This window comes from Castanea sativa, chromosome 3, assembly GCF_040712315.1.
Source record: "Castanea sativa cultivar Marrone di Chiusa Pesio chromosome 3, ASM4071231v1".
Lineage (NCBI taxonomy): Eukaryota > Viridiplantae > Streptophyta > Magnoliopsida > Fagales > Fagaceae > Castanea > Castanea sativa.
The window spans coordinates 31,433,893-31,458,559 of record NC_134015.1 but is presented as its reverse complement, the minus strand read 5'-3'; the positions used below and the strand labels follow the sequence as shown (position 1 = coordinate 31,458,559).

The 24,667-nt window shown below is 36.7% G+C and overlaps 2 protein-coding genes across 2 annotated transcripts; one reads left to right on the top strand and one right to left on the bottom strand.

Moving 5' to 3' along the window:
• The first annotated feature begins 5,077 nt into the window (after nucleotides 1-5,077).
• On the top strand, nucleotides 5,078-6,037 carry LOC142628823 (uncharacterized). The gene is made up of 2 exons (XM_075802859.1): nucleotides 5,078-5,533; nucleotides 5,603-6,037. Exons 1-2 carry the CDS (start codon nucleotides 5,078-5,080, stop codon nucleotides 6,035-6,037), a joined length of 891 nt encoding a protein of 296 aa, XP_075658974.1.
• Nucleotides 6,038-12,565: 6,528 nt separating this feature from the next.
• LOC142628318 (phosphoenolpyruvate carboxylase 4) lies at nucleotides 12,566-22,299 on the bottom strand. The gene is made up of 18 exons (XM_075802416.1): nucleotides 21,760-22,299; nucleotides 21,384-21,461; nucleotides 21,206-21,274; nucleotides 20,968-21,046; nucleotides 20,789-20,865; nucleotides 20,587-20,682; nucleotides 19,816-19,957; nucleotides 19,587-19,718; nucleotides 19,052-19,125; nucleotides 18,643-18,921; nucleotides 18,422-18,547; nucleotides 18,234-18,335; nucleotides 18,010-18,156; nucleotides 15,182-15,280; nucleotides 14,949-15,037; nucleotides 14,408-14,534; nucleotides 14,114-14,320; nucleotides 12,566-13,632 (listed from the first exon to the last, which is right to left on the bottom strand). Exons 1-18 carry the CDS (start codon nucleotides 22,192-22,194, stop codon nucleotides 12,808-12,810), a joined length of 3,183 nt encoding a protein of 1,060 aa, XP_075658531.1. The 5' UTR covers nucleotides 22,195-22,299; the 3' UTR covers nucleotides 12,566-12,807.
• Nucleotides 22,300-24,667: the final 2,368 nt, after the last annotated feature.

Below are 24,667 nucleotides of genomic sequence, written 5' to 3'. Positions count from 1 at the left end.
ACTTCTTTTTCTCAAATTAAAATGGATCTACATCTTCATTAGGTGTAAATGTAAATTTTTCTCAAAACAAAAATGGATCTACATCTTCATTAGATGTATATCTGTATTTTTCTCAAGTAAAAAACGGATCTACATCTTCATTAGGTGTAGATCTAAATTTTTCTCAAATAATAAAATGAATCTACATCTTCATTAGATGTTGATCTGAATTTTTCTCAAATAAAAATGGATCTACATCTTCATTAGATGTAGATCTGAATTTTTTTTAAAGTAAAAACTTATTTGTATCTTCATTAGATATAGATCTGATTTTTTTAACATGGCAGATTTAGGAAGTAAAAAACGATCATGAATGGTTGTGTTAGTTGTGTTTGTTTTATTTAATACATGTCGCATGAATTTTTTTCATGAATGCAATTCTCTTCTTAAGAAATTTTTTTCGTATTTTTTTTTAACATATAAAAACAAATCTAATTTTTTTTTTAAAACATACAAATCTAGTTTTTCTTTGTTATCATAAAATAGATTTGGATTTTTTACAAATTCAAAATAATCTTTTTAAGTTCTCAAAAATAGATCTAATTTTGCTAAATCTGATTCAATTTTTTTTAATCACAAAAACAGATCTGAATTTTTTTTGCAAAGAAGATGATGCATTCATAAATAAATTCACGTGATTTCATTTTGTTCATATGCACAACATGTCATTCATAGCATGCATAAAAATGGAACATTGGTCACAAGAGTCTAAAAGATCAAACTCTGTCTAGGTGGAATGGGTGTCTAACACCTTCCCATTCCGTAACCTAGCCTCCGAATCTAGTTCTTTTGGATAGGTAGATCTATGCCTTGTCTTTATTTTATTTTGGGTAGATTGTAACTAGGACCCAAAGCCATGTAATTTTCAATTTTTCAAATATGTATTCTTTTTACTCAATCAATGAAACGAAATAATTCAATCATGTATTTTGTATTTAGTTTTTCTTATTTTTTGTATATAAAAAATAAGTGGCAACTCCACACCACTTACCCAAAAAGAGAGGTGCCTTGAAAAAGCGCTCCACAAAATTTCTCTCTTTTTTGAGAGGCACTTTTGGTGAAGTCTCTCACAAAAAGGTCGGGTTATATCTGAAGCAATGAGAGTAGCGAGATCCTAGTCTCGAGAAGCAAGAAGGGGCTGACCCGCCTATGAAGGCTAGTTAACCTACAATGACACAAGGTTAGAGGAAGGGTATTCTAAGGGAAATGCATGAAGAAATGTGAAAAACTATAACTCTTGAACTTACCTCATCAGAAGTCAACCCAGCAAGGTGGGCCCTCACTCAAGGAAAATCCTTTAAAACTAGGTTGGTGCTCGAGGTTATAAGGGCATACATAACCACCCACCGCTACAAAGAGAAGCACATACCATAGGTTAGATGCAAGATGACAATTTGTAAGACGACAGATGCAAGATGATAGTTTTCAAGACAATATGGTTTGCAAGACTACTAGCTACAAGTGAAAGTCCAAGGAAAGGAAAGAAAAATAACCTCAAGGAGCTTCCAAGGCCCTTAAGCTGCTGCAAGTGCCCCAGCTGAGAGTATCAAGGGTGGAGTAAAGATAGGCAAGACATGCTTGCCCCCAGTTGGCCTTTAGTGCCTCTTTAGAGTCCTGGAAAAGGGTCAACCACCTCTAAGACACTGTTTTCCCACCATTGGCAAAGAGGTAAGTCCCCAAGAAATGAAGAAGGAAGGCCCTAACCATCCAAATGCGCTCCTCTGTGGTCCTCTATGGGAGATGCATGTAGTTCGATACCAAGTCGAAGTAACTGGTGGTCTTAGTGGAGTATTTCCTCCCTAACATGTCGAGACCTAGCTGGATGCCCGACACACCATCCAAGTTGATAATGGCCCTTCGAAGCTGAGGTCGATCATGCAGTAGAAGTCATAAGGAGTCACTGTCATCTCCTACCCAGCAATATGAAATGTGTGAATGGTGTCCCACCACCTCTCAATGAGGTACTGCACCAAAATGGCACTCATAGACCTCTTTGGAAGAAGACCAATGTTGGGCTCGAAGCCCACCTCTCAGATGTAGGCCCTGGTATCAGGGTGAGAAGGTTTTACCATTCCACCACCTTATTAGTACTTCCCCTACAAGCATAAGGGATTGATGATTGCAAAAAAGGGGAAGATGATGCTAGATTCCTAATTCAAGAATAAATAATGGACGATGATGTTTTCTATGCAAGAATGAAGATGAAAAGAATGATATAGTGATATTCAGGTGCAAAAATGACAAAAAAGTGTGTTAGGATTGCATATGTAAGTAAAACGGTTGAAAAAGGAGTGAAAATGGGCATAGTAGGGCTTCTGCCAAGCACCTCATGTACGCGGGTAAAAGCCCATGTACGATGACAAGACCATGCATACGTGGGCTTTAGTTCATACTCTGCTTTCTGCCTTATTTTTTTTCTAGGTTAGGGTTTTGAGTAAGTCCCACACACGCATGCCATGAGCATGCATACGCAGGTTAAATCTTGCGTACGTAGGCTTTTGGCTACGTACACATGTGCTTGCCTAAAAACCCTAATCCAGATTTCTTGTTTGTTTGATTTGTTTGTTTCACAAGTTTTGTCCAATTTTCTTTAAAGTCTTTGTTCATATGTTTATACGTTTGTGCCTCTATCTATATGCTTGTTGTTTTCAACATGTTTAGACTAGGGTTTTTATGTTTGTTTCTTGCTTTGATGCCACGCCATTTATTCATATGTCCATGCATTAATGTCATAGGTGTTGTGTTGCTGCAAGGTAAGTAAAGGGTAAGTCATGCATTAAAAATGACCATGCATTTGTTTTACTTTGATGATATGATGTATGATTAGGGTTTGTAATATGTTAGTGCCTTGCTGCCATGATTAAGTTGTTACCTTGTTTTAGATGTATGATAGAGTTTTTTACATGCTAGATGAATTTTAGGGTTTCTTTAGTATGGTTGGTTCTCTTTTGCTTGATGGATAGATAAGTATGCTTGTTTATGGATAAAACATGTCATGTTGTATGTTAGATGCATATTAGTATGTGTGTGAGTCTAGAATATAAGTGTTGAGTTAGTTTTTAATAGGATTAAGACATAAGGCACAATGATGGGAGGCTAACCTTAGGGTTGGGCGATCTTGGGTTCCTAACACCTTTCCAAGAGCGTACCTAAACTCCGAACTCATATTTTGGTAGTAAGATCAAAAGGTTATTCTCAAAGGGACGCTATATATATGGTTCCTAGACCATTGCAAAAACTAGGTGGCGACTCCTTCCTTGTGTCCACAAAAATATTATTTAATGTGTTGTGTAAGAAAATAAAAGTTAGGATGTTGAGTGTGATGTAAAACAATGTGGTATAATAGATAAAGTAACTTTTAAGATGTAAAATAAATTTTTTTTTTTTTTAAATCAAATACAAATGCTTAAAAAGCTAAAAATTCTAGCCCTACTATAAAAGCTCTAAAATGCTTAGTAGCAATAACATGTTTATGTTAGGCTGGATAGCACCACCAATATACACTTAAGTTCATTTCATGCATTTGCACCGAAAAAAATGAACCAATACATGTTTTAAATATGGATTTTACTAATATATACACTAAGGGCACACATTAGTATACCATTTTTGGAAGAAAAAAAAATTATTAAGAATTGAAAAAATTTCAATTCTCAATAAATTTGTTTCAAAAATGAATTTGTTAGTGTATACTCTAAGGGCATACATTAACCTGACCCTTTAAATATTATGATAGTCAAAATCCAAGAAAATAAATGAAGTGACTTCCCACTAAAAAGTAGCAAACAAGACAGTTCGGAGGGTCTGTCCGCCTTATCTCTTTCTCATATGTGCGAAGGGTCTGTCTGCCTTACTTAACAGTTCCATCCAAGGGAAACGGCTAACGGGTGTGGCTGCTTTGAGAGGGGGTCCAAGAGTGTCACATCTTTTTTTTCGCAGATGATAGCCTCATTTTTGGGAGGGCCTCGCTGGGGGAATGTGCTGAAATTCTCAGGGTGCTTCAAGTCTATAAACGGTCGTCCGGCCAACAATTAAACAGGACGAAAACCTCCCTATATTTTAGTCCTAACACTACTGGGGAGTTAAGGGAGTCCATTAAGACAATGTTTGGTGCCAATGAGATCCGACCTCATGAATCATACCTCGGACTACCATCATTGGCGAGCCGATCAAGAAATAATACTTTTACCAATTTAAAACAGAAGGTGGCAAACAAAGTTTCCGGTTGGAAGGAGAAAATCCTGACGGCAGCGGGCAAGGAAATATTGATCAAAGCTATGGTACAAGCCATACCATCCTACTCTATGTCTTGTTTTCTGCTGCCCAAGAAATTATGTGATGAGCTTACGGGTATGATCCGACGGTTCTGGTGGGGCCAGGTGGGAGACGAGAAAAAACTAGCTTGGCTGAGCTGGGACAAAATGTGCATGCCAAAGGAAATGGGAGGAATGGGGTTCAGAGACTTGCGTATGTTCAACCTGGCACTCGTGGCGAAGCAGGGGTGGAGGCTACTGACTTCTCCCAATTCTCTTTTCGCCCGAGTTTTTAAGGCAAAGTATTTCCCGCACTGCTCCTTCATCGAGGCTGATTTGGGTCGCCGCCCCTCCTATGCGTGGAGAAGCATAATGGCGGCCCAGGTTGTGGTTCATAAAGGCACAAGGTGGCAAATAGGCTCAGGGGAGGGGGTAAGAGTTTGGTGTGACAATGGATTCCTAAACCAAGCTCATATAGAGTTGTTACAAGCGAAGACTCCTGTCCGAATGTTGCTTTGGTCTGTGATCTCATAAACAGAGCATCTATGGAGTGGAAAGCAGGTCTGATCAAAAGTTGCTTCAACGAGGAGGATGCTGATGCCATCTTAAGCATCCCATTAAGCTTGCTTCGCTCCAAAGACAGGATGATATGGGCGGTCACTCCAAGTGGAAAATTCACGGTGAAAAGTGCATATAGATTAGCTCTTGATGAAAACAGGGAAGGCGGTAGTACGGATTGTTCGAACCCAGCGATGAGGAAAAATGTTTGGAGGGGTCTCTAGAGAATGAACCTTCCCAAGAAAGTAATACATTTCGCGTGGAAGGCGGCCAAGGACATGCTGGCTTCTAAAGAGGCTTTAAGACAGAGACATATTGTGGTGGAAGATGGTTGTGCTCTGTGTGGAGCGCCGACGGAAAACATCCTTCACATTTTATGGTTCTGTGCTCACGCCAAGGAAGTGTGGAGCTCGAGTAAGTTTTCTCTTCCTTTCGAAGTTGGTCCCAACTGGAGCTTCTTGGACGTTATGGTGAAGCTTCAAAGATCTGAGGAGTTGCGGCCTGGCCTGATGGAGCGTTTTGTGTTTGTGTGTTGGGGAATTTGGAAAGAAAGGAATGTCATTCGCACTAGGGGAAGGTGCAAACTTGGAAGAATCACGCTGAAGAACGCTATCGGATTAATGGATGAGTACCAGATGACCAATGAGGGGCCGGCGCGGCCAGCCACGGTGGGCCCGGAACTGGTAAGGTGGTTACCACCGGTGCAAGGTTAATACAAGGTAAATACAGATGGGGCTATATTTTCAAAACAGAGGAAGGTGGGTCTGGGTGTTTTAATCCGTGATAGTGCTGGCAACGTGATTACTGCCATGAGCTGGCCTTTGGTGGGCCCCCTTGGTGCACTCGAGATGGAAGCCAAAGCCGTGGAGATTGGAATGCGTTTTGCTCTTGATGTGGGCATCCAAGATGCAGTGTTTGAGTCGGATGCGCTGGAGATTGTCAATGCAATCCAGGGGATTGTGGCGCCATGTTCCTCGATCTTGCTCATTGTGGAGGGCATTCATCAGCTCGCTTGCCTGTTCAGATCTTGTTGTTTCTCCCACACTAAAAGACAGGGAAATATCCCTGCTCATATATTAGCTCAGTTCTCAAGCTCTCTAGTCAGCTACGTTGCATGGCTTGAAACATGCCCGAGCCATATTGAACAAGCTTGTTTTCAAGATATCTCTGTAGCTCCTATTTCCTAATGCTTGAATAATATTTCAGTGTTTCCCATCAAAAAAAAAAACAAGACAGTTCGGTACAAAGCAATGAATGAGTCACTTATTATGGTACTAGAGCTTGAATTTAGATTTGAAATAAGCTGGAAACCACTATGACAAAGGAACAATTTATGGTTGCTTGAGGATACTTCAATCAATCATAAGTTTTGCAGGCATGTTGATTACATTAATCAAACTCTTTAAATATTATGGAAGTCAGAATCCAAGAAAAGAAATGAAGTGACTTCCCCACTAAAAAGTAGCAAACAAGACAGTCCGGTACAAAGCAGTGAATGAGTCACTTATTATGGTACTAGAGCTTGAATTTAGATGAAATAAGCTGGAAACCACTATGACAAAGGAACAATTTATGGTTGCTTGAGAATGCTTCAATCAATCGTAGGTTTTGCGGGCATGTTGGTTAAACCTCACTTCCATAAATGCAGACATGGTATCTCTTTTAAAGAACATTTGGCATCTTCTTCAGGAAAGGAAGACTGTGAAATAGAATGCAGGAACAAGCGTACGGATTCAGGACATCAGATTCCATTTAAGGTGGGGGTGCAAACGTATCCACTCCATGATGGATTTGTGTGACAATTTGTATGGTAACTTCTTGCTTGCAAGTATGGATAGGGATTTGACGTTATTTCAGTTGGTATTATTTATTTATAGGACCTAGGACTTCACATGGAGTCAGACTAGGGGTGGCAAACTGTCAACTCAGCTAGCCTCGGCTATAGGTTTCTGTTTTTGAGAAAATTTGAATTTAAACTAATAGTCGTGCACTGTATGCTATACTGCTATGCCTACAAATTCTGACTAGTATGCAGGTTTCTTTTAGCTTTATCACGTGAGACCATGATACACTACCGAATTGGTAGCGCTATAGAGTATATATCAAGAACAACAGAGGTCCTCAGAAATTGTTTTCCAAATAACTTTAAATATAAAAAAATTTAATTAGTTATCACGTTTTAAAATAATGTGAGAAACTAGGATCTTGAGTTTTTAAAACTCGAGTTTAATGGTAGAACTCGAGTTTTTAAGATTCGAGATGCAAGCGGTAGAAACTTCGGTGGAAAAAATTCCATGCAGAACTCGAGTTTTAGAAACTCGAGTTCCACAATTTTTCTCCTTCACATAGAACTCGAGTTTTAGATACTCGAGTTCTACCATTTTTTCCTTTCAAATCATCCTTCGTCTTCTTCCACTTAATACTTCATTTTCCTCACATTCTTCTTAGTCAGACTTTGTGCATATCTGAATCGTCCAATCGGAGCTCCAGCGTCGTCCAATCGTTCAATCTGTTCTTCGTCGTCAGATCATTCCTCCTTCGTCGTCAGATCGTTCTTCCTGTCGTCAAATCATTCTGGGTTTCTTCTTTTCTTCATCATCTTCGTTCCTGGGTTTCTTCTTCTTTTCTTCATCATCTTCGTTCTGGGTTTCTTCTTTTCTTCTTCGTTCCGTTCTTCCTGGGTTCGGATCTTCAGCTGGGTTTCTCTCTTCTTCTTGTTCTACTGGGTTTCTCTCTTCTTCAACGAAGAATGTTCTGCTGGGTTCTCTTCGTAGATCCTCTGTCTGTGGAACTTGAGTCTGTAAGACTCGTCTTTGATTTGCTAGAACTCAAGTCTTACAAACTCGAGATCTATGTGGCATTTTTTGGAATTTGTTGTCCACGTCATAAGTACAAAGTGAGTGTTTGGGACTCGAGTTTTAAAATGGAACTCGAGTTTCTAAAACTCGAGATTTTATTTTGTTAATACATTTCATATGTGTGTTAACTTACTATCTTACCCTCCCTCACACTGCTACCCTGAAAATTGCCTTGAGGTCCTCATCTCATCCCTGAAACAGGGTATTGAATTGATATGCCAGCTCAATGCTCATTATAGTTCTTGTGTAGTTGAGAGAATAGTTATGGCTCATCGGTTCTTCTGTAATTGTAGACTCGAATCCAACAAAAAAGATATTACTATGATAACATCCAAATAAGAAAAGTCCTTATGGCCTCTCTGCTCTTTTTTCCCAACAAGAAAAAATAAATAAAATAAAATAAAATTGATGAGCTAGTTAAACAACTCACAACAAATTAAATGTCATTACAAACACCTCAAACAAGAGATTATTACATATGTTACTGTTTACTTTTTGATAAGGTGGACTTGTTGATGAAAAGATTAGGAGAGTCGTTTGAGATGAGAAGGATCACTAATTAATGAAAATATTTGAGTTGATTCAAATTGAGGAAACAAAAACAGGGTAGATAAATACCAAAAATATTAATATAAGTAATAAAAATTTGGTATCAATTAATGAAGTAACAAAAAATATAATTACAGATAAAATAGAATGACAAAACAAAATACATGTGATCAATTCTAACTAATCTATTGAGGATCAATAGTTAGCTCTAAAAATTTTGGAACTAAAATTTGGTTGTTGTCAATGCAGCCTTTACAAATCTAAGCACTATTTTAACATGCCTGTCAATGTAATTGCAAACCATATAAGTGCGTGGTTGAAAAGTGCAATCCAACTAGCCAGCCACACTTTTAAATTCCTATGTGCATTGATTGTGCAACATACTGCTTTTACACTTCATATTACATCAGCTGATATATGCCCTAGTTTCTTACTTTCTTCTCACCCCCTTTGCCTTTGGCATAGACAGCAAAGTAAATGGCTGATATGACCGACACTACAATACACAATACGTACTGAGCCTCCATTATCTTCATCAGGTGGGGGAAAGAGAAGAGAAAGGAAGAAAGAAAACGAAAAGAATGACAAAACATCCACTGACTTGTATGTAAGCAGAGTATATACTACTTATGGAAGAGTTATAAGAAGGCTTCAGCTAATAATATTATTCATACGCTCATTTTTATTCTATCTTGATATCCACTATGTCGGAAATAGATTGAATTTTCAACCCCTTCTTTCCAAAGATAGCAAGACCATTAAAAAAAAGTGTTAAATATGCTAAACTAAATGTGAAAGTAGATGAGATTTACTAGGTTAGGTCTAATATCCTATATCCATTGAGAAAATTCTTAGAGCATTCGTAGCAGGTGTGCCAAATGCCAAATATTTGGCATTTAGCACACCAAACACCAAAAACAAACTTTTATGAGATGTGTTAAATGCCAAAAAATTATGAGATATGCTACAGTACACTGCTATGTTTGGCATGGTACAGACAAATGTGGTATAAGTTTTTAATATTTTTTTATTCTTACTTTTCTCTCTCCTTTCTCACCTGTCTTTTCTCTCTCCCATCTGCACTGAGTCTTTCTTCCTTGTTCATTCTCACTCTCAAGTCTCAGCTTCTCCTCTCTTCCTTTCTCTAGAGCACACCGCCGTCCGCATCTACAACCGATCTCACTGAGTAGCAGACTTCACCAAGCCGCCGCCTAGCCATGACTCGTATCGGCCGCCATCGCTCAACTTGAGGCCGATCTCGCCAACAGTGGCCAATCATGCCCTGAGGCCGATCTCACCAAGCTGGCTCTTGCACAGCTGCAGGTTCATCTCAACATTTTTTGTTTTTGTGTGTGTGTGTATATATATATATATATATATATATATATAGGTTTTGGGTTGATTTGAGGCTTCAATTTGAAAGTTTTGGGTGGTGGTGGTTGCAAGTGGGTTGTGGGTGGTGATGGTGGTAGTGTTGCTAGTAAGCTGTGTGTGGTGGTGGGTTGATTTTGGGGTTTTATTTTGGTAGTTTTGGGTGGTGGCTGCTGGTTGTGGCAGTGGTGTTTGGTTGGTGGCAACTGGTTGTAGCAGTGGTGTTTGGATTGGTATTGTGTTAATATTATTTTAATGTATTGTATATATTATTTTAATGTATTGAATTGTAGAATAGAACATCTGATAAATGATGTATTGTAAAGTGACGTGTTAAAATTTAAAAAAAAAAAAAAGTTTTTTGACGTGTGAAATGACATTTTTTAACAACACCTGCTACGAAGGCTCTTAGGGTCTATATCTTTATAATAAGAGTGAAGTACAAATCATATGTTATAATGAACCCAACATGGGTATGTATAGTAGGTAAACCCAAGATTAGCCATATAGTAATTATGGTTAATATACTTGTAGTATAGGTATATAACTTGTCTTATACACAAAGTAAAGTAGGGCTTAAGCCTACTATAGGGCTAATATGTTTTTAACAAAAAGTAAGGTAAAATGTTTGAAAGATTATCAATAAGCTTAGAGCATTCTTATTAAGGATTGTATATCCTAAAAGATGCTCTTTTTTAACATTTATAACATAAACACCTGCTCCATCAAACCGTATATATGCTATTAAATTTACAATCTTGCTACAGTGCACTCTCATTTTTGAGAGCGCACTGTAGCAAGATTGTATAATATTTTATTAATTTCTTTATTCTCTCTCCAGCTCTCTGTCTCTCACATCTCTCTCCTTTCTGATTTCTCTGGTTCTCTCTCCGTCTCCCACATCTCTCTCATTTCCTCACTCCCTCTCTCTTTCTCATTTCCTCACTGCCTCACAACAAGATCGTACGTTTGAGATCGGCTTGGTGGCGAGGAGAACAGCGTGGAGGAGATCGACGTGGAGACCGGGGTGGAGATCGGCGTGTTGTGTGTTTTCTTGTGGCGATTTTTTGTGGTTCTTGTGGTGGTGGTTTCTTGGGTTCAGATCGGGGTTCTTGGTGGTTCTTGTAATGTTTGGTGGGTGTTTGGTCCATCTGGGTTGAAGTTGGTTGTGGTGGTCATCGGAGAGGTTGGGGTGGGTTTGGCTGCGACGTATTGTGGTGGGTTCAGATTGGGGTTGAGGTTCGGGTTGAGGTTGCTGGGGTGGTGGGTTTTGTGGCGGGTTTTTGCTGCGGTTTGTGCCGTGGTTTTTTTTTTTTTTTTTTGGTTGTTTGGGGTTGGGGGTTGAGGGGTTGGTGGTGGTGGTCGTAGCTGTGGCCGTGGTTAGAGGTGATGGGCTTGAAAAGCTCAGGCCATGGAGGTTTTGAGAACAAATATCAGAGAGAGGGAGAAGCTTCTATACCAAGTTGAGAAAGATGGAGAGACAGTGGGCGAGAGAGACAGAGGGAGAGAGAGATAATAAAAAAAATGAATAAAAAAATAATATTTAAATGAAGTGTTAAAAAATAGAAGTTTTGATATTAGGTGTATTGTAAAATGATGTGTTAAATGCTATAAATTTAGGTTTTTAGATACTATATGCTAAAATTTTAAAAATACTTGATAAGAATACTCTTAGAAAAACATTTGTGAACTTTATACAGTAGTCATTCGATGAAGAAAGTTTACTTGTCCTTGTATTTTAAACTTAATATGGTGAGTTTTAAACACTTAAGGCCATATTGCTTGGGTCAATGTTTGTTTCATACAGCTAGTTACACACATTTATACACAGTCCTTGAAGTTGGTTTTGAAAATATAATTTTAACTAATGTGGCGCACACATTCCGTACACATCAGTGTAATAATCAATACTTTATTGTTTGTACGACTAATTAATTTTTTACACTATTACTTGATGTACATTAGTTTACACAGTGTCCACATTTTGCAACTTACCATTAGTGGGTTAAAGAGCAGAGTACGTAGTAGCATTTATTAGGTGGTAGTGTACACGGTAGTGTTTACCCCCATATGGAATTTACTTGACATAGCCGACCCCTACAATTACAGCAGTTAAAAGAGCAGCCTTGACATACTTAGATAAGAGAGATATTCTGTGAACCTTGGCAGACTTTCAAAATTCGAGCACTCACGTCAACCAATCTAAAATAGAAAAAGTGGTCAAATTTTACATATCCAATCCCAAAAATCACTAATATGAGTTAAGTTAAAAATGAAAAATTTCCATTGTTACTACATTAATTATGTAAATATATGCAAGACTATTTTAGCTATGTAAATGAATAAAGAAATAATAAAGAATAAGATAGTGAGAAATGATTTGAAAGAATAATAAAAAATTGATAAATAAATAATACTGCAATAAATTTAATAGAAAAAATAAACTCTATGCTAAAATAAAGAGAAATTTTTGTTCAGGCTGATACAGATGCTCTATAGTGGCTCTCTTTTGCCTTCCTCTTCTTCGTCTTTTTACCCTCTCACATTTTGTTTTATTGAAAAATTACTAAGACTTGTATATGTACGGAAACTCCATAAAATTCTTAGCAAAAAGCTTTGGCACTCAAACTCCTAAGCAAAATAAAAGTTTGACTGCATGGTACATTTTCACAGCTTAATTTTGCATCACGATGAAACAATTAGACCCAGCACTGCCCAACAATCTTATATTGTGAACCTATACGTACTACTCCTACACTGTTTCAGCATTGCTATATATAAACATAATAATATCATAATACAAACAAATGTACTTATACAATCATGCCTATATCCCAAATCTGCAGCCACGTCTCATTTGGTGGTCAGTGGAGTTATTATACCATATTTACTAATATTAAGGCAAACAAAATCCCATTCACAAGGATGACACCAACAAAATCAAAACAACATCTAGCATAATCCAGAGTAAACTCATTGCAAGAGATAATAACACCTTTCACCAATAAAGTGACCAAATTCAGTGTAAATTCAGCAAAAGCTAATCACAAATACCGATATGATGCCTATTTAATTCTGCCATCAAATAACAGACTCTTTCAGATATAAACGATATACGAAAAAGGTGAAAGTGTTTCAGTTGACTAGTTGTATATCCAAGAGCTTGAGAGAGGCCTTGTTTAACCTGTGTTCCTCATCCCTGCTGCAATTCCATTTATAGTGATAAGCAATGCATCTCTTAGTTTATGATTAGCATCATCACATCTCAACCTTTTTAGTATCTCCACCTGCAGCATGTTTATGGGATTGAGATAGGGAAGTCTGCTCTCTATCAGCCTCCTCAAGATCCGATTATTCTCAGACAGTTTTTCATGCCCACTAATCACCAGCACGTACTTCCCTGCCGCCAAAAGCTCCCTCCTTAGTTTGGAACCGAGTTCTTGCCTGCTCTCCGACACAAGGACTTCATCATAGTGCTTGGCTATAGGAATGTCTGCTTTCCCTAAAACCATCTCTATAAGGTCTATGGTAGATTGAAAGAAAGGCCATTCTTTGTACATTTCTTTTAGGTCATCAGTATGCCCTTTCTCACAAACACACTGCAGCCCTGCACCAACTCCAAGCCAAGCCGGAAGAACGAATCTGGTTTGGGTCCATGCAAAAACCCAAGGTATGGCACGAAGTTGTCCAATTCCTGTAGAGCTCTTTCTTCTTGTTGGACGGCTTCCTATGTTTAGGAAACCAAGCTCAGCTTGAGGTGTAGCCTCGTGGAAATAGGCAAGGAATTCTGGATTTTCATACACTACACTTCGATAATTCTGGCAACTAATTTTTGACATCTCCTCCATCAGATTTCTCCATTTTTCTTCTCGAGGTGGCTGTGGGGGCCGTAGGGTTGCAAGCAGCACAGCTGTTGTGTATATCTCCAGCTGTCTAACAGCTGTCTGTGGCAGCCCAAACTTAGCCTGTACCATTTCTCCTTGCTCAGTTGACCGAAGACTACCCTGCAGATCATTCAACAATGCCATTAGATATTATTCTCAAATATAAATCAATAGCTAATAATATAAGCACTCAATTTGTAAAAAACTGATTACTGAAACTTCATGGAAAAATTCACAAAAACGGAATACCATATCAAACTTGTATATTTTTATTTCAAATACATTCGTGGTAATTAAATAGCAGCTTGTAATAACTTAAAATCCAAAACAACATTTACACAGGTTCCAATTTGGACAATTAAATGATATATAAAACACTTGGAATAAAAAATCAAGTTTGAAATAGAATCCAAAGAAATTAATTAAGCAAACTGGAGTACAGACTTTTGTATTTTGCATCTTTTTCTTATCAATTAAATCATGATTTCATGTTTTTTATTTGTTTGTAAAGATTAAAATTCAAGATATATACTACTGATTGGAGAACAAGAATGGAAAATTTTGAAGCACCACCAAGATCTAAATTTAATAGATGACTCACCATTACAGAGCCAGGTGGTTGGGATTGAATGGCAAGATATGTTGGGCCACCACCACGACCAATACTCCCTCCACGCCCATGAAACAGAGTAACTTTAATACCAAACTCATTGCATGCCGCCACAACATCTTCTTGGGCTTTGTAAAGTTCCCATGCCGCAGTGAAACGCCCAGCATCTTTACCAGAATCAGAGTAACCAACCATAACCTGTCCACAATAACTTCCTGTTCTCCTCAAAGATTCATGGGAACTTTATTATAACTTAATCGTTATATGCATTTTGGGAATGAATACCTCTTGATGACCGTAATGATTCTTTATGATGTGTTCCCGGTACCAATCAATTGATAATAATTTCCTAATAACCGATCCAGCAGCTCTCAAGTCCTTCACAGTTTCAAATAAAGGAACCACCCGCAGCCTATTCCAGGATGTATACAAATATTTTGAGAATAAATGCGGCTAGTGCAATATGAACAGCAATTGTGTCGTGCCAAAGAGATGATGCTTGAATCGACATGCAATATGAGTTCAGTGCTTATCATACGTTTTCAACCACTCGTCATGAAACGATCAACTTTCGGGTGTTTAGACACACATATCTTTGTTGCGTGTTTATATACATAAATCACTAAGAATGATAAAACGAATGGAAATGACATCATTTCTGCGAAACTCTGATCAATGGTTCCATAATACAAATTAGACTGACTTTCACAGTGGAAAGTAAAACAAATGGTAGAATTATGTTTCATGTGCATCCAAACATTCCAATAAAAATGTGATTAGACAAATTTAATTGGAGTTGAATCAACATTGAGGGGTGCAAACTTACGTTCCACCAGGACAAGGTCTTCCCAATTCCCCACTTACAGCAAGTCTTGCATCTTTCTGCAGCAGCTCAATGGCAAGGACATCGCTTGCCTGCCAATTACGAAACATTTTTATTAATTTTATATTGACTGATATATTAAAAAAATAAAAAATTGTTGAAGAAGTCTTTTTAGCTGTGGTTTTGATTAATCAGCTTCAATATCTAATTATAAAAGTTGAAGCACTTAATCATACATTTGAAGCCATAGAAATCACATAGGCTCCAAGTGAATCACTCCCTAGCTCAGCAGCTACACGGAATGTGTCCAGGACTTCTTTAACATCTGGAGCAACCTGGAAAAGACCCAAGTGAGAACAGGTCTACAAATCAACCAAACGCAAATAACAGAAAAGCAACAATTGCTTTGCATTCATCATAAAAACTCCCAAGATCTCAAAAGGTTGCAATAACTAGAGCAGAGAGTCAATACACAAAGTGCATAATTTATCAATGACAGTAAATTCTCTATTGGTGTGCATTGGGATGAGTTTATTTTCATAAACTTATTTTGTTTACTGTGTAAAGTACAGTTGTACCTTGAAAAACTGTGATGCTTTAAAAAGCTTTACATTCCCTTTTAATATGAAAATAAGCCCAACTAAACAGGTCCCCGCCACATTCTCTATTTCTTTGAGGCAGAAAACTCATAATCCAATATCCCACAGTTGAAAATTGGAGAAATTAAAAATTATTCAGGCCAAATTAATTGAACAGATCATGCATAGCTTCAATATTTTATGGTCCTTAACACAGATTATGACCTCTGTCAGTATTAGTAATACAGTCTGAAAGTCGTAAAGATACTCAGGTTCAGCCTCCAATTTAGATTTTTCACAAACCAGTCCAAAGAAACTAATATTAATTTGTCTTAAAGGTAACTGGTTATAAGTCACTCATATGCCCATCAAAGTACCCTGAATGTAATATTAAGAGCAGAATATTATGACCTGTATCAGTATAAAAGAAAATCAATTAATATGAATTGTTGACGAAATACAAGATATACATCTAGTCACACCTTGGCCATATTGTACCTCAATGAGTTTTTTATGAGCATGACCAGCAAGGCATATCTACAGTCATGAAGAAACTGCTTTATGTGGTCACACGTACTAAGGACCAACAGAGGTGTAATGGCATTTTATGAACTAACAACTTCATATAAAATTCAGGATAGGTTCAAGTTAAACTTGATGTAACTTTTCAATGTTCCACCATTTTAATACTATTGGTATGCACTAAATCCAAAGGTTGAGAAATACAGGGGTCCACATCAATTTTTTTTCAATACCAAGTTCTCCTCTATTTTTTTCCCTCTGTCCCTCTCCACCCTCTGTTCCTTCAGGTCTGATGTTCTTAACACCGCCACAATGAAAACGATGCTCAATTCGTTCCTATTAGTGGCAAAAACAAAACTTGTGATATTTATGTAGTTCTAAGCCAAAGGGTACCGAGGGAAAAATTAGTTCTACAGGGCCCACTAAATCCCTTACCAACACACCCCCATTCCTCACTCTTCATTCAAAATAGGTGGTGGTGGTTATGTTGCTCCATTAGGAAGGTCACCAATGCCAATGCCATTTTCACAGTGTGAATTCTGCCTTAATTTCATCTAAATCTTTGAATGGTGGATGAGGTGATTTTGGGTGATTAGGAGTTGAGGGTATGGTGTTGGAAGTGACCTTTGGTTTTTGGGTGATTTTGGAGGATTCTTTATAAGGATTAGTTGTGATTACTTTTGCTATAGGAAATGGAAGAACAGATATAGAAGTAAAATTTTCTCAAAGCAATGGAGATTTCAAGCTTTGGAAATCACCCTTGGGATGGCAACATGTGGGAAGGCCTCCTGCTAAATAAAACCAAATTTGTCTCTCTATGTCAATCTCTTCCAATGTCATCCCATTGGGAAGCTTCCATTCAAAATGGTGAATGAGAGAAGGTAACAACAAGCTGTTCTAACACCAAGTGCCATTCCTGGACAACTTCTACAGTCATGGATATTTGAGTTTTGATGGCATTGGAAAGCCTTCAGACCAGAACACAGAAAAAATGTGTGAGCTGATTTCTCGCTTATTACGGGAGTGAAGATTTTCAAGATGGAAACAGCTTATATTTCTCGATGACTGGACTGCAGGAAGTGGACCAAGGACCATAACTATATGAATACGAGTCACTTGTTCACTTTTTGCACATTTTTTGTCATTTTCCTAAAATGGAGGAGAATATTATTTTTGAATAGGGTGAGACAGAGAGAAAGAGAGGGTAGAGAGAGATGAAGAGCAAAAATATCATTGAATAAAGTTCAAAGGGTGTAATATTTGACAAGTTACATTAGGAGTAACTTGAACTTGAACCCATCTCATTATATTCACATAAACCAAGTTCTACAAATGTGGTCACACATGTGGCCGTACTCAATTAGTCTGTTACAGATTCCATAAACGACTCAAAACTTTTTGGGACTAAAGCTTTGTTATTATGGTTTTATTTATACACCATTGTCAACTGAAGTCAACACACTTTGATAAATATTAGTTTTGATGTCCCATAACTATTCCCTTACTGCTAGCTCATAGGACTTTTTTTTTTTTGGATAAGTAAAATGCTAGGTTATAGGTATTATTGCAAATGATATATCTTTGACCAGAAATTATCATGAAAACTACATAAATCATAGACTAACTTAGTTCAGGATTTTAATAACATAAGGTTTTGGAATCCCTAGTAAGGCATTACATGATGCATATAATCATGGCATAAGGCTTTCACAAACTTATTACTAGAGAATCAAGACATACCCCCAAACTATTCTTTCACTCATACAATGATGAACTAACTTTAAAAATTATACGGAACAGTGAAAAAGAAAGTTGTTCTTAAACAATAATTCATACAATTATTTTTCTTTTTTCTCTTTTTTTTTTCCTAACCAAGAGGAGCCTGGCTTTTTTTTTCATCCCATATAGATTTTCTTCTGCAAAACCAGTGAACAGATCAGTGAAGTACAATCTAAACACCATACCTCAATACTTTGGGGAACTAGTGGCCTCTTTCCTTTCAGCTCTTTTGTTAAAAATTCCAGTTTCTTTTCTTCATCCCACTCACTATATGTGCCCATATCCAAATATCTGGTAATTGCATCTAATGTATCAGCATGTCTACCAGATTCCTGATACATTGCAAAACTCAGTTAAAGCAGATAACAAAGCAAATAGCAACCAGAACCACACACACACACACAAACACCTGACGCAAGTCGAGCTTCATCAATCCCATCCCAAAAGTAGTAACTCTTCGGATTAGGTCAGCAAGCCGACCATCAGCTAGCATCCCAGATCCACATGATTGCTGGAAATTGATAATAATATACATATCCATATTAATAAAACCACCATCAAAAGATTATTTATAAATTTTTGAGAGACAGAGATTACCAAAGAGTCATAACACAGAAGCAGAGGTTCCAAAATTTGATCTGATGTTTCATAGTAGTCCCATGGATCATATTCACAAGGAAGATCCTCAAGAAGAAGCTCCAAACGTCTTTGTGTCTTCATAAGCTGAACAATGGGACATAATTAAATACTTTCACATATTACATAAATTTTAAATTTTACTAAAAAGTAGGAAGCCTTATCCAATGAATAAGCAATACCTTATCTTTTACATTTCCAAGAACAACTCTATAAGGAGCAATTCCAGGACTTTGAAAGGCTCTTGGTTCTAAAAGCTTCTGGAAGCTGGACCTGCCCATCTGTGATTCTGCAAATATTTTCCTCTGAGCAAGGAGTTGGCTAGAGTTGAAAGAGGTGGACCGTGGTGTCACAGCAGAATGTGCACTGCTAGAATTAGCAGGATTTCCATTTGGTAATGACATGCGCAGATTAGGACGCGAATTCTGAAACGAAGAATCCAAACTAGAACCCTGACCATCCTACAAAAAGAGAAACAAATATCAGAGAGCATGCAAGTAATAGCTAGCTACAATGCAGAGTGCGGAAAAAGAATCTACATAGCCGAACAAATAACATGCATGGATGTGAGCATCCTAGAATTTGCTTCACCTGACGATTTAGCAGCTTGTAATCGGTACCAGGCAATTCTAGTCTAGGATACTGAGATCCACCATCACTGCATTCTACACAAAGAAATTCAAAGATGAAATTATTGAATATTTGTTCACAATTATAAGCGATGCTAATTCAAACAAACAATTTACAAAAACAAGGATGTTACAGATATCAAGAGAAAAAAGAATCATGAGTACCAATAGAGTGAATAAAGAGAAGATTTAGCAGATACTATTAATCATAATCTTTTGAGCAAAATTTAAATTGGGCTGATATCATTTCATAAATTATACTTTCTGTAGGTGCATTTCATAAGCATCATGGAAAGCATTACGTTTTGGATTGAGTTGGCATGCTACTCATAACAGACTTTACAACTTGCTGTACGTTGAGTGAGGATGGTCACCAAGTGACCAAAACAATAATAACAACAACAGAACTAGAAAAGAATCAACCTTAAGGATGGCGATTGAATTATATGCATAAATAACGAAATAAAATAATATTAAGCAGATAATCAAATATTTACCGGTGCAAGAGGGTAGATCAGCTCTAGGTGGAAGTTGAGTTGGAAGGGCTGGAGCTTGTTGGCTATGAAGCTTCATTTGACTTCTGCTCAGAGATTGATTCCAACTCTCATGCCGATCATCAGATGAAGTTTCTAAAGAGAACTTTGAATTAGAGTCAAAAGGAACAAATTGATTACTATATCCATATGTATAACATCAGAGCTTCAAAAGAACTTAGACATGCAAAACCTTCTTCTAGAATTTCATTTGCCAGTTTTGACAATCGATCACTACACCGATTCATGGATAGTTCAAATCTGAGGCTGTCAACTTCACGAATGTAGAGGTCAATAGCCATCCACCGAGATAAAAGAGATACATCTCTCGTGACCTGAAGAAACAGAAAGAAATGCATTTGAGGTCATCATGTACTCATTAGAACAGCACCAAATGAAATTTGAGGCAATTACAGTTAGATATTAAGCATAAAAGCACTACAGATTTTTTATAGAAGTACTTCTTTACAGACAAAGTACTCTTAAAAAATGGAGTAGCAAAGATAGCTTGTGCTACCTGATGTGGTTTTCCAAGAAATCACAAACTTCATAAATTGATGAAGAAACTTAGATCTTGCAATGGGTGTTCACTTTAAGTTCACCAACAATCAAATTTAAATAAGACCAAACAAATACGCACACATTAATCAGAGCAATGACTTCTGAAGTAGTCGATGAAACAGAGCTGATGTGATATGAGGGGGAAAAATTAATCAGGACTGAAGTGCAGACTCCTAGGAAAGACACAAGAACTAAAAAGTTCAGAACTACATAAAACCATTAGACAGAATTATATGCCAAAGGTCGAAGGAAAAATAATAGGTTTGTTCAATATGTTCCTGACCTAAGACTCTTCCTCAATGAAGATAGATTGTTTGCCATTGACCTAAGACTCTTCCTTAATCATGGGGAAGATATTATCTCATACAAGCAGGAGAATTTATTTCACGGATGAACGCCTCACCTTTGCAGTTACATTTGGATTTCCATCTCTATCACCCCCCATCCAAGACCCAAACTTTATAGGGGTGCAAGTTAATGGAAGAGGCCTTCCGGTATGCTGTAAGTGAAAAAGAGAAGAGAACAAATAAGAAAGAAATCTGTATGGAAGAAAATATGTGCCTAAAAAGAATCCAGTAGCTACCAAATATAATTTGAAGACAAACCTTCTTTAGAGCATTGCTGACACGACGTAAATAATGAGGTACAGCTTTCCAAAGGGATTGCTCCACAATGTTCAGGCCTAAGATAAATACAATCAATAAGTGCAGCTTGTAGATGCACACAATTTTTCCGAGAAACAAAAAATGAAATATCAAAAAGTTGTTAGCTTGGAGTAGTTTACCAGCCCTAGCTTCATCAACCGGTGTAGGTTTGTGGCGCCTAAGCTCGTCTGTCTGCCAGATTGATGTTATCTCTCTCATCTACACAAAAGCAAAATTGAATCCATACTATATAACTCACATGCTATATTTATTTTGATAGCTCACATGATGCCACATTTATTGATTTTTCACTCTTTATCTACAAACAAAAAGATTGAATCTATAAATGGCACAAAGACAAAGACAAAGAAAGCATACCAGATCTTCAATCAGCATTTCTCTATCTTCAACACCCAGATCAGGTCGGTCGTTGTAGTCTAAAAGATGCTGAAATTGAGCAAAAGGGCATGTTAGAATTAAGACTTAAGAGACAAGGAAGGAACTTAAACAGTGATTACAATTTAACATAAATATATGAACAACAAAAACAACTTACAGCAATTCTAATGTGCTTGTATTGTAAAGTACGACGATTAATTTGTGTGGGATGTGCAGTAAGAACAATTTCCACCTCCTGCATTGAACAACAATAACAATAAAGCCTTAAACCGAACTCGTCACATGTATTCTTTTCCTCCGTTGTATTCTATCAAAAGTCATTACTTCCTTAATTAACATAGCTTTTTTCACTGCTTCAATATTTTTGATATTTCTCTAACATTATTGTTCCCTAAACTTGGATCAATAAACAGCTTTTTTTTTTTTTTGGGGGGGTTTTGGTTTTTCAGAAAACATGTACAGCAATACAGAACAATAACACTGAGAGAATCAACCGGAACAAAAACAAAAAACAAAATAAGGCATTGCAAAACCTGTTTGCAAACAGTTTGATAAAGCTCATCTGGGGTCACTCCACCCTGCACAAGCTGATTAAAAATGTCGTCACAAGATTTAGACAAAGGCGCGACGTTTCGAGCCTTACGAACTCTATGATGGGTTTCGGCAATACCCATGAGATTAAGATAATGACTGAAAGCACGAGCAAGTGTGAAAGCTTCTTCTAAAGTCATATTGGAAATCTCAGAAGCCAACTGGTTTTCCAAAAGCTGAGCAGTGTCTTCAACACCAGCCATCCTCAAGTTACAGGCACTCTGAGCAAGAGTACGGTTCCTCTCAAGCTTGTCCATGAATTTAGTACCAACCTCTCTCTGTAACACGTCGTTTAGCAGACTACCTAGTAATCTGCAGTCATCGTCGAAGCTCTGGAACGATATCTCCTCCGCTATGTCATCTGTGGTGTCTGTCATTCTTCTTCTTCGAAATCTTTCTTTGTTCACAATTCCCAAAAGAAAGAAATGCACAGAATATGAATATGGAGTGTGTGTGTGAATGTGAATGTACGGAAGGTGAGGGAATTTTGTGGGGTCCAGCTGGTTCTTCTTCTTTCTATTAATAATGGGTTAATGACAAGTGGCAGTCAAGCGAGAGAGTTGGGTTTAGTTTTGGTCTTGCTTTCTTTTTACCACTCAAACTTTTCATAGCCAATTTATGCCTTTAATAGAGTATTTTACTCTCTCGTCATTTCATTCATTTCCCGAAAAAACTGTTAGACTTTCCACCAGATATTTTTCGGATTATTCCTTTTTAGATTCTTCGTTTTTTTTTTTTTTTTTTTTCAAACCAATATTACTCCTATTTATGAGATAAAAGGGATTGGAAATTAGTTTTAGTGTTAATCTTGAGCTAATTAAAATGAATAATGTTTGTTTTCAAAGGATTCTGCACAAAAATGTGTTCAAAAAAGTTTAAACTTTAAAGGCCGTTTGGTAATATTATTCTAGTAACGTTCTTTATATATTTTAGAAATATGTATGGATGAAAAAGTGTGTAAAAATACTTGTAATGCTATTTAAAAAATGAAAAATATATATTTAAACACATGTACCAAACGGCCCCTAATTGAGGTTAAATTTTTTACTTTTTTTTCTTTTCTTTTCTTTGTTGTTTATGTTTTAAAAATCTTTCTTTTTTATGTTTCTCATGATTTTTATTATTTAGTCATGTCGATCCTTAAGCCAATTACAACATACATGCATAAATAACTCTTGTGAACATGATACTTTTGTTTACCCAATTACACAACATTACAAACACACTGCAAATTGCAGGTGCAGCACCCTCAGTAATCACGGAAGTGTATAAAGCGAAAACTATAAAAGAGGAAATATTGTCCAATTTGAAAGACAAACTTAAAACACTTCAAAGTTAATATTGTTGGAATTTATGTTTTAAAATCTAATTTATTAGCATGTCGTAAATAATTAAATTATTTAATTATATGAGACTATTTATAAATGAACTAATGAGATATTATCTTAGTCCATAAGATGTATAGTATATGATTTATATGATTTAGTCATAGAAGATAAAAAAATCACAAATTCTTTGTAAACTCATAATTTAAATTCATAGTTGGTGATAAAATTGGGCATTTCATTTACGAAGACTATAACTTATCAACTAAGATGATTTGTCTTGATCATGAAAGTGGAGACTTCTAGTTGATATATTGATATGTTTTAAGAGTTAAAGACATATTGAACTGGACCGTTGTGAGATTTGTTATTCTCCTAACGGTTGTCAAATAAATAATAAATCTCACGACTTCTATTTAGATTAACTCTAAATCCTGAGAGAATAATGAACCTGATCATATGGTGTAGGTTGCTTTGAGATAGCAGGAGTGAGATCTAAAGTCACGAATAAAACCTCAGTATGTTGGGCAGCCGCATTTTATGTTGATGGAATATATATTCTCAAGATGGAGCTAATAATCTCTTAACAGAGATATAAAATATTCCCTAGAGATAAGTTTAATGCGTTTGGTTATTCAGAATGTTGGGTCCAACCACTTTAGCAAGGAGTTACTAAAGTATATATATTTATGAAATTGGATTTCATAAATACATGATGAATAACTTAAAGGATTAAACCGAGTACTCAAGGATTAAAATATAGCGCAGTCAACATTCATGACTTTATATTACTACGAATATTTTAATAAAGGGGTTGCATGTATAATAAAGTCTTGTGATATAATTTATTAATAAGGCCTAGAGTGAAATTATATTTATATAGTGGTATTAAATATAATTAATGGTAACTTTGGACTCGTCAAGAGTTGACAGAAAAGCCCAAGGCCTATTGGAGCTAGAGTCTTATTTGTTCCCTTTTGTTCCTACTCCAAGCCACATACTAAAACCCAATTGAAATGGCTAGCCCAATTGATAATCAGTTATATATATAAGGCGAGAAACATACAGATTTTCATAAGATCATATATGAGATGAAATTGTATGTATGTGAGTGTAAGCTATTCTCTTATTCTCCCTTGGAAATTGGTTGAGAGACCACACTTTTTGGGCGTAAAGTGGAATTGGAGTGAAGATTAAAAAGTGTTCACAAGTACATCTAATCTTTGGTTTTTGAATTGTACCGCACCAAGGTACGCTCTCTCATTCTTTGTTTTCAAAACTCGGATATTACATGCTATCTCACATGAATGAAGTAGATCCATTCATATTCTGCTGCGTATATTTGTATGAGATACAAATTTGTTATGTCATGTGTTTTTCCAACAAATATTACAAAAGTAGGTTTTAATTACGGTTGTCGATGGGATTAATTAGAATGGATTTGAAGGTTTTTTCAACCTAATCTGAGCCTGTTAGACTGCGAAATTTTCAAACCAACCCAACCTAACACACTGTTAGGAGCTTT

Coding starts and splice junctions, on each gene's coding strand:
- LOC142628318 (XM_075802416.1), bottom strand. CDS start 22,194: ATGACAGACACCACAGATGACATAGCGGAGGAGATATCGTTCCAGAGC. Junction 19,126..19,586: donor TGATCTACCCTCTTGCACCG/GTAAATATTTGA, acceptor TTCTTTGTGTAG/AATGCAGTGATGGTGGATCT. Junction 18,922..19,051: donor ACAAGCTGCTAAATCGTCAG/GTGAAGCAAATT, acceptor CTCTTTTTGTAG/GATGGTCAGGGTTCTAGTTT.
- LOC142628823 (XM_075802859.1), top strand. CDS start 5,078: ATGAACCTTCCCAAGAAAGTAATACATTTCGCGTGGAAGGCGGCCAAG. Junction 5,534..5,602: donor CCACGGTGGGCCCGGAACTG/GTAAGGTGGTTA, acceptor TTTTCAAAACAG/AGGAAGGTGGGTCTGGGTGT.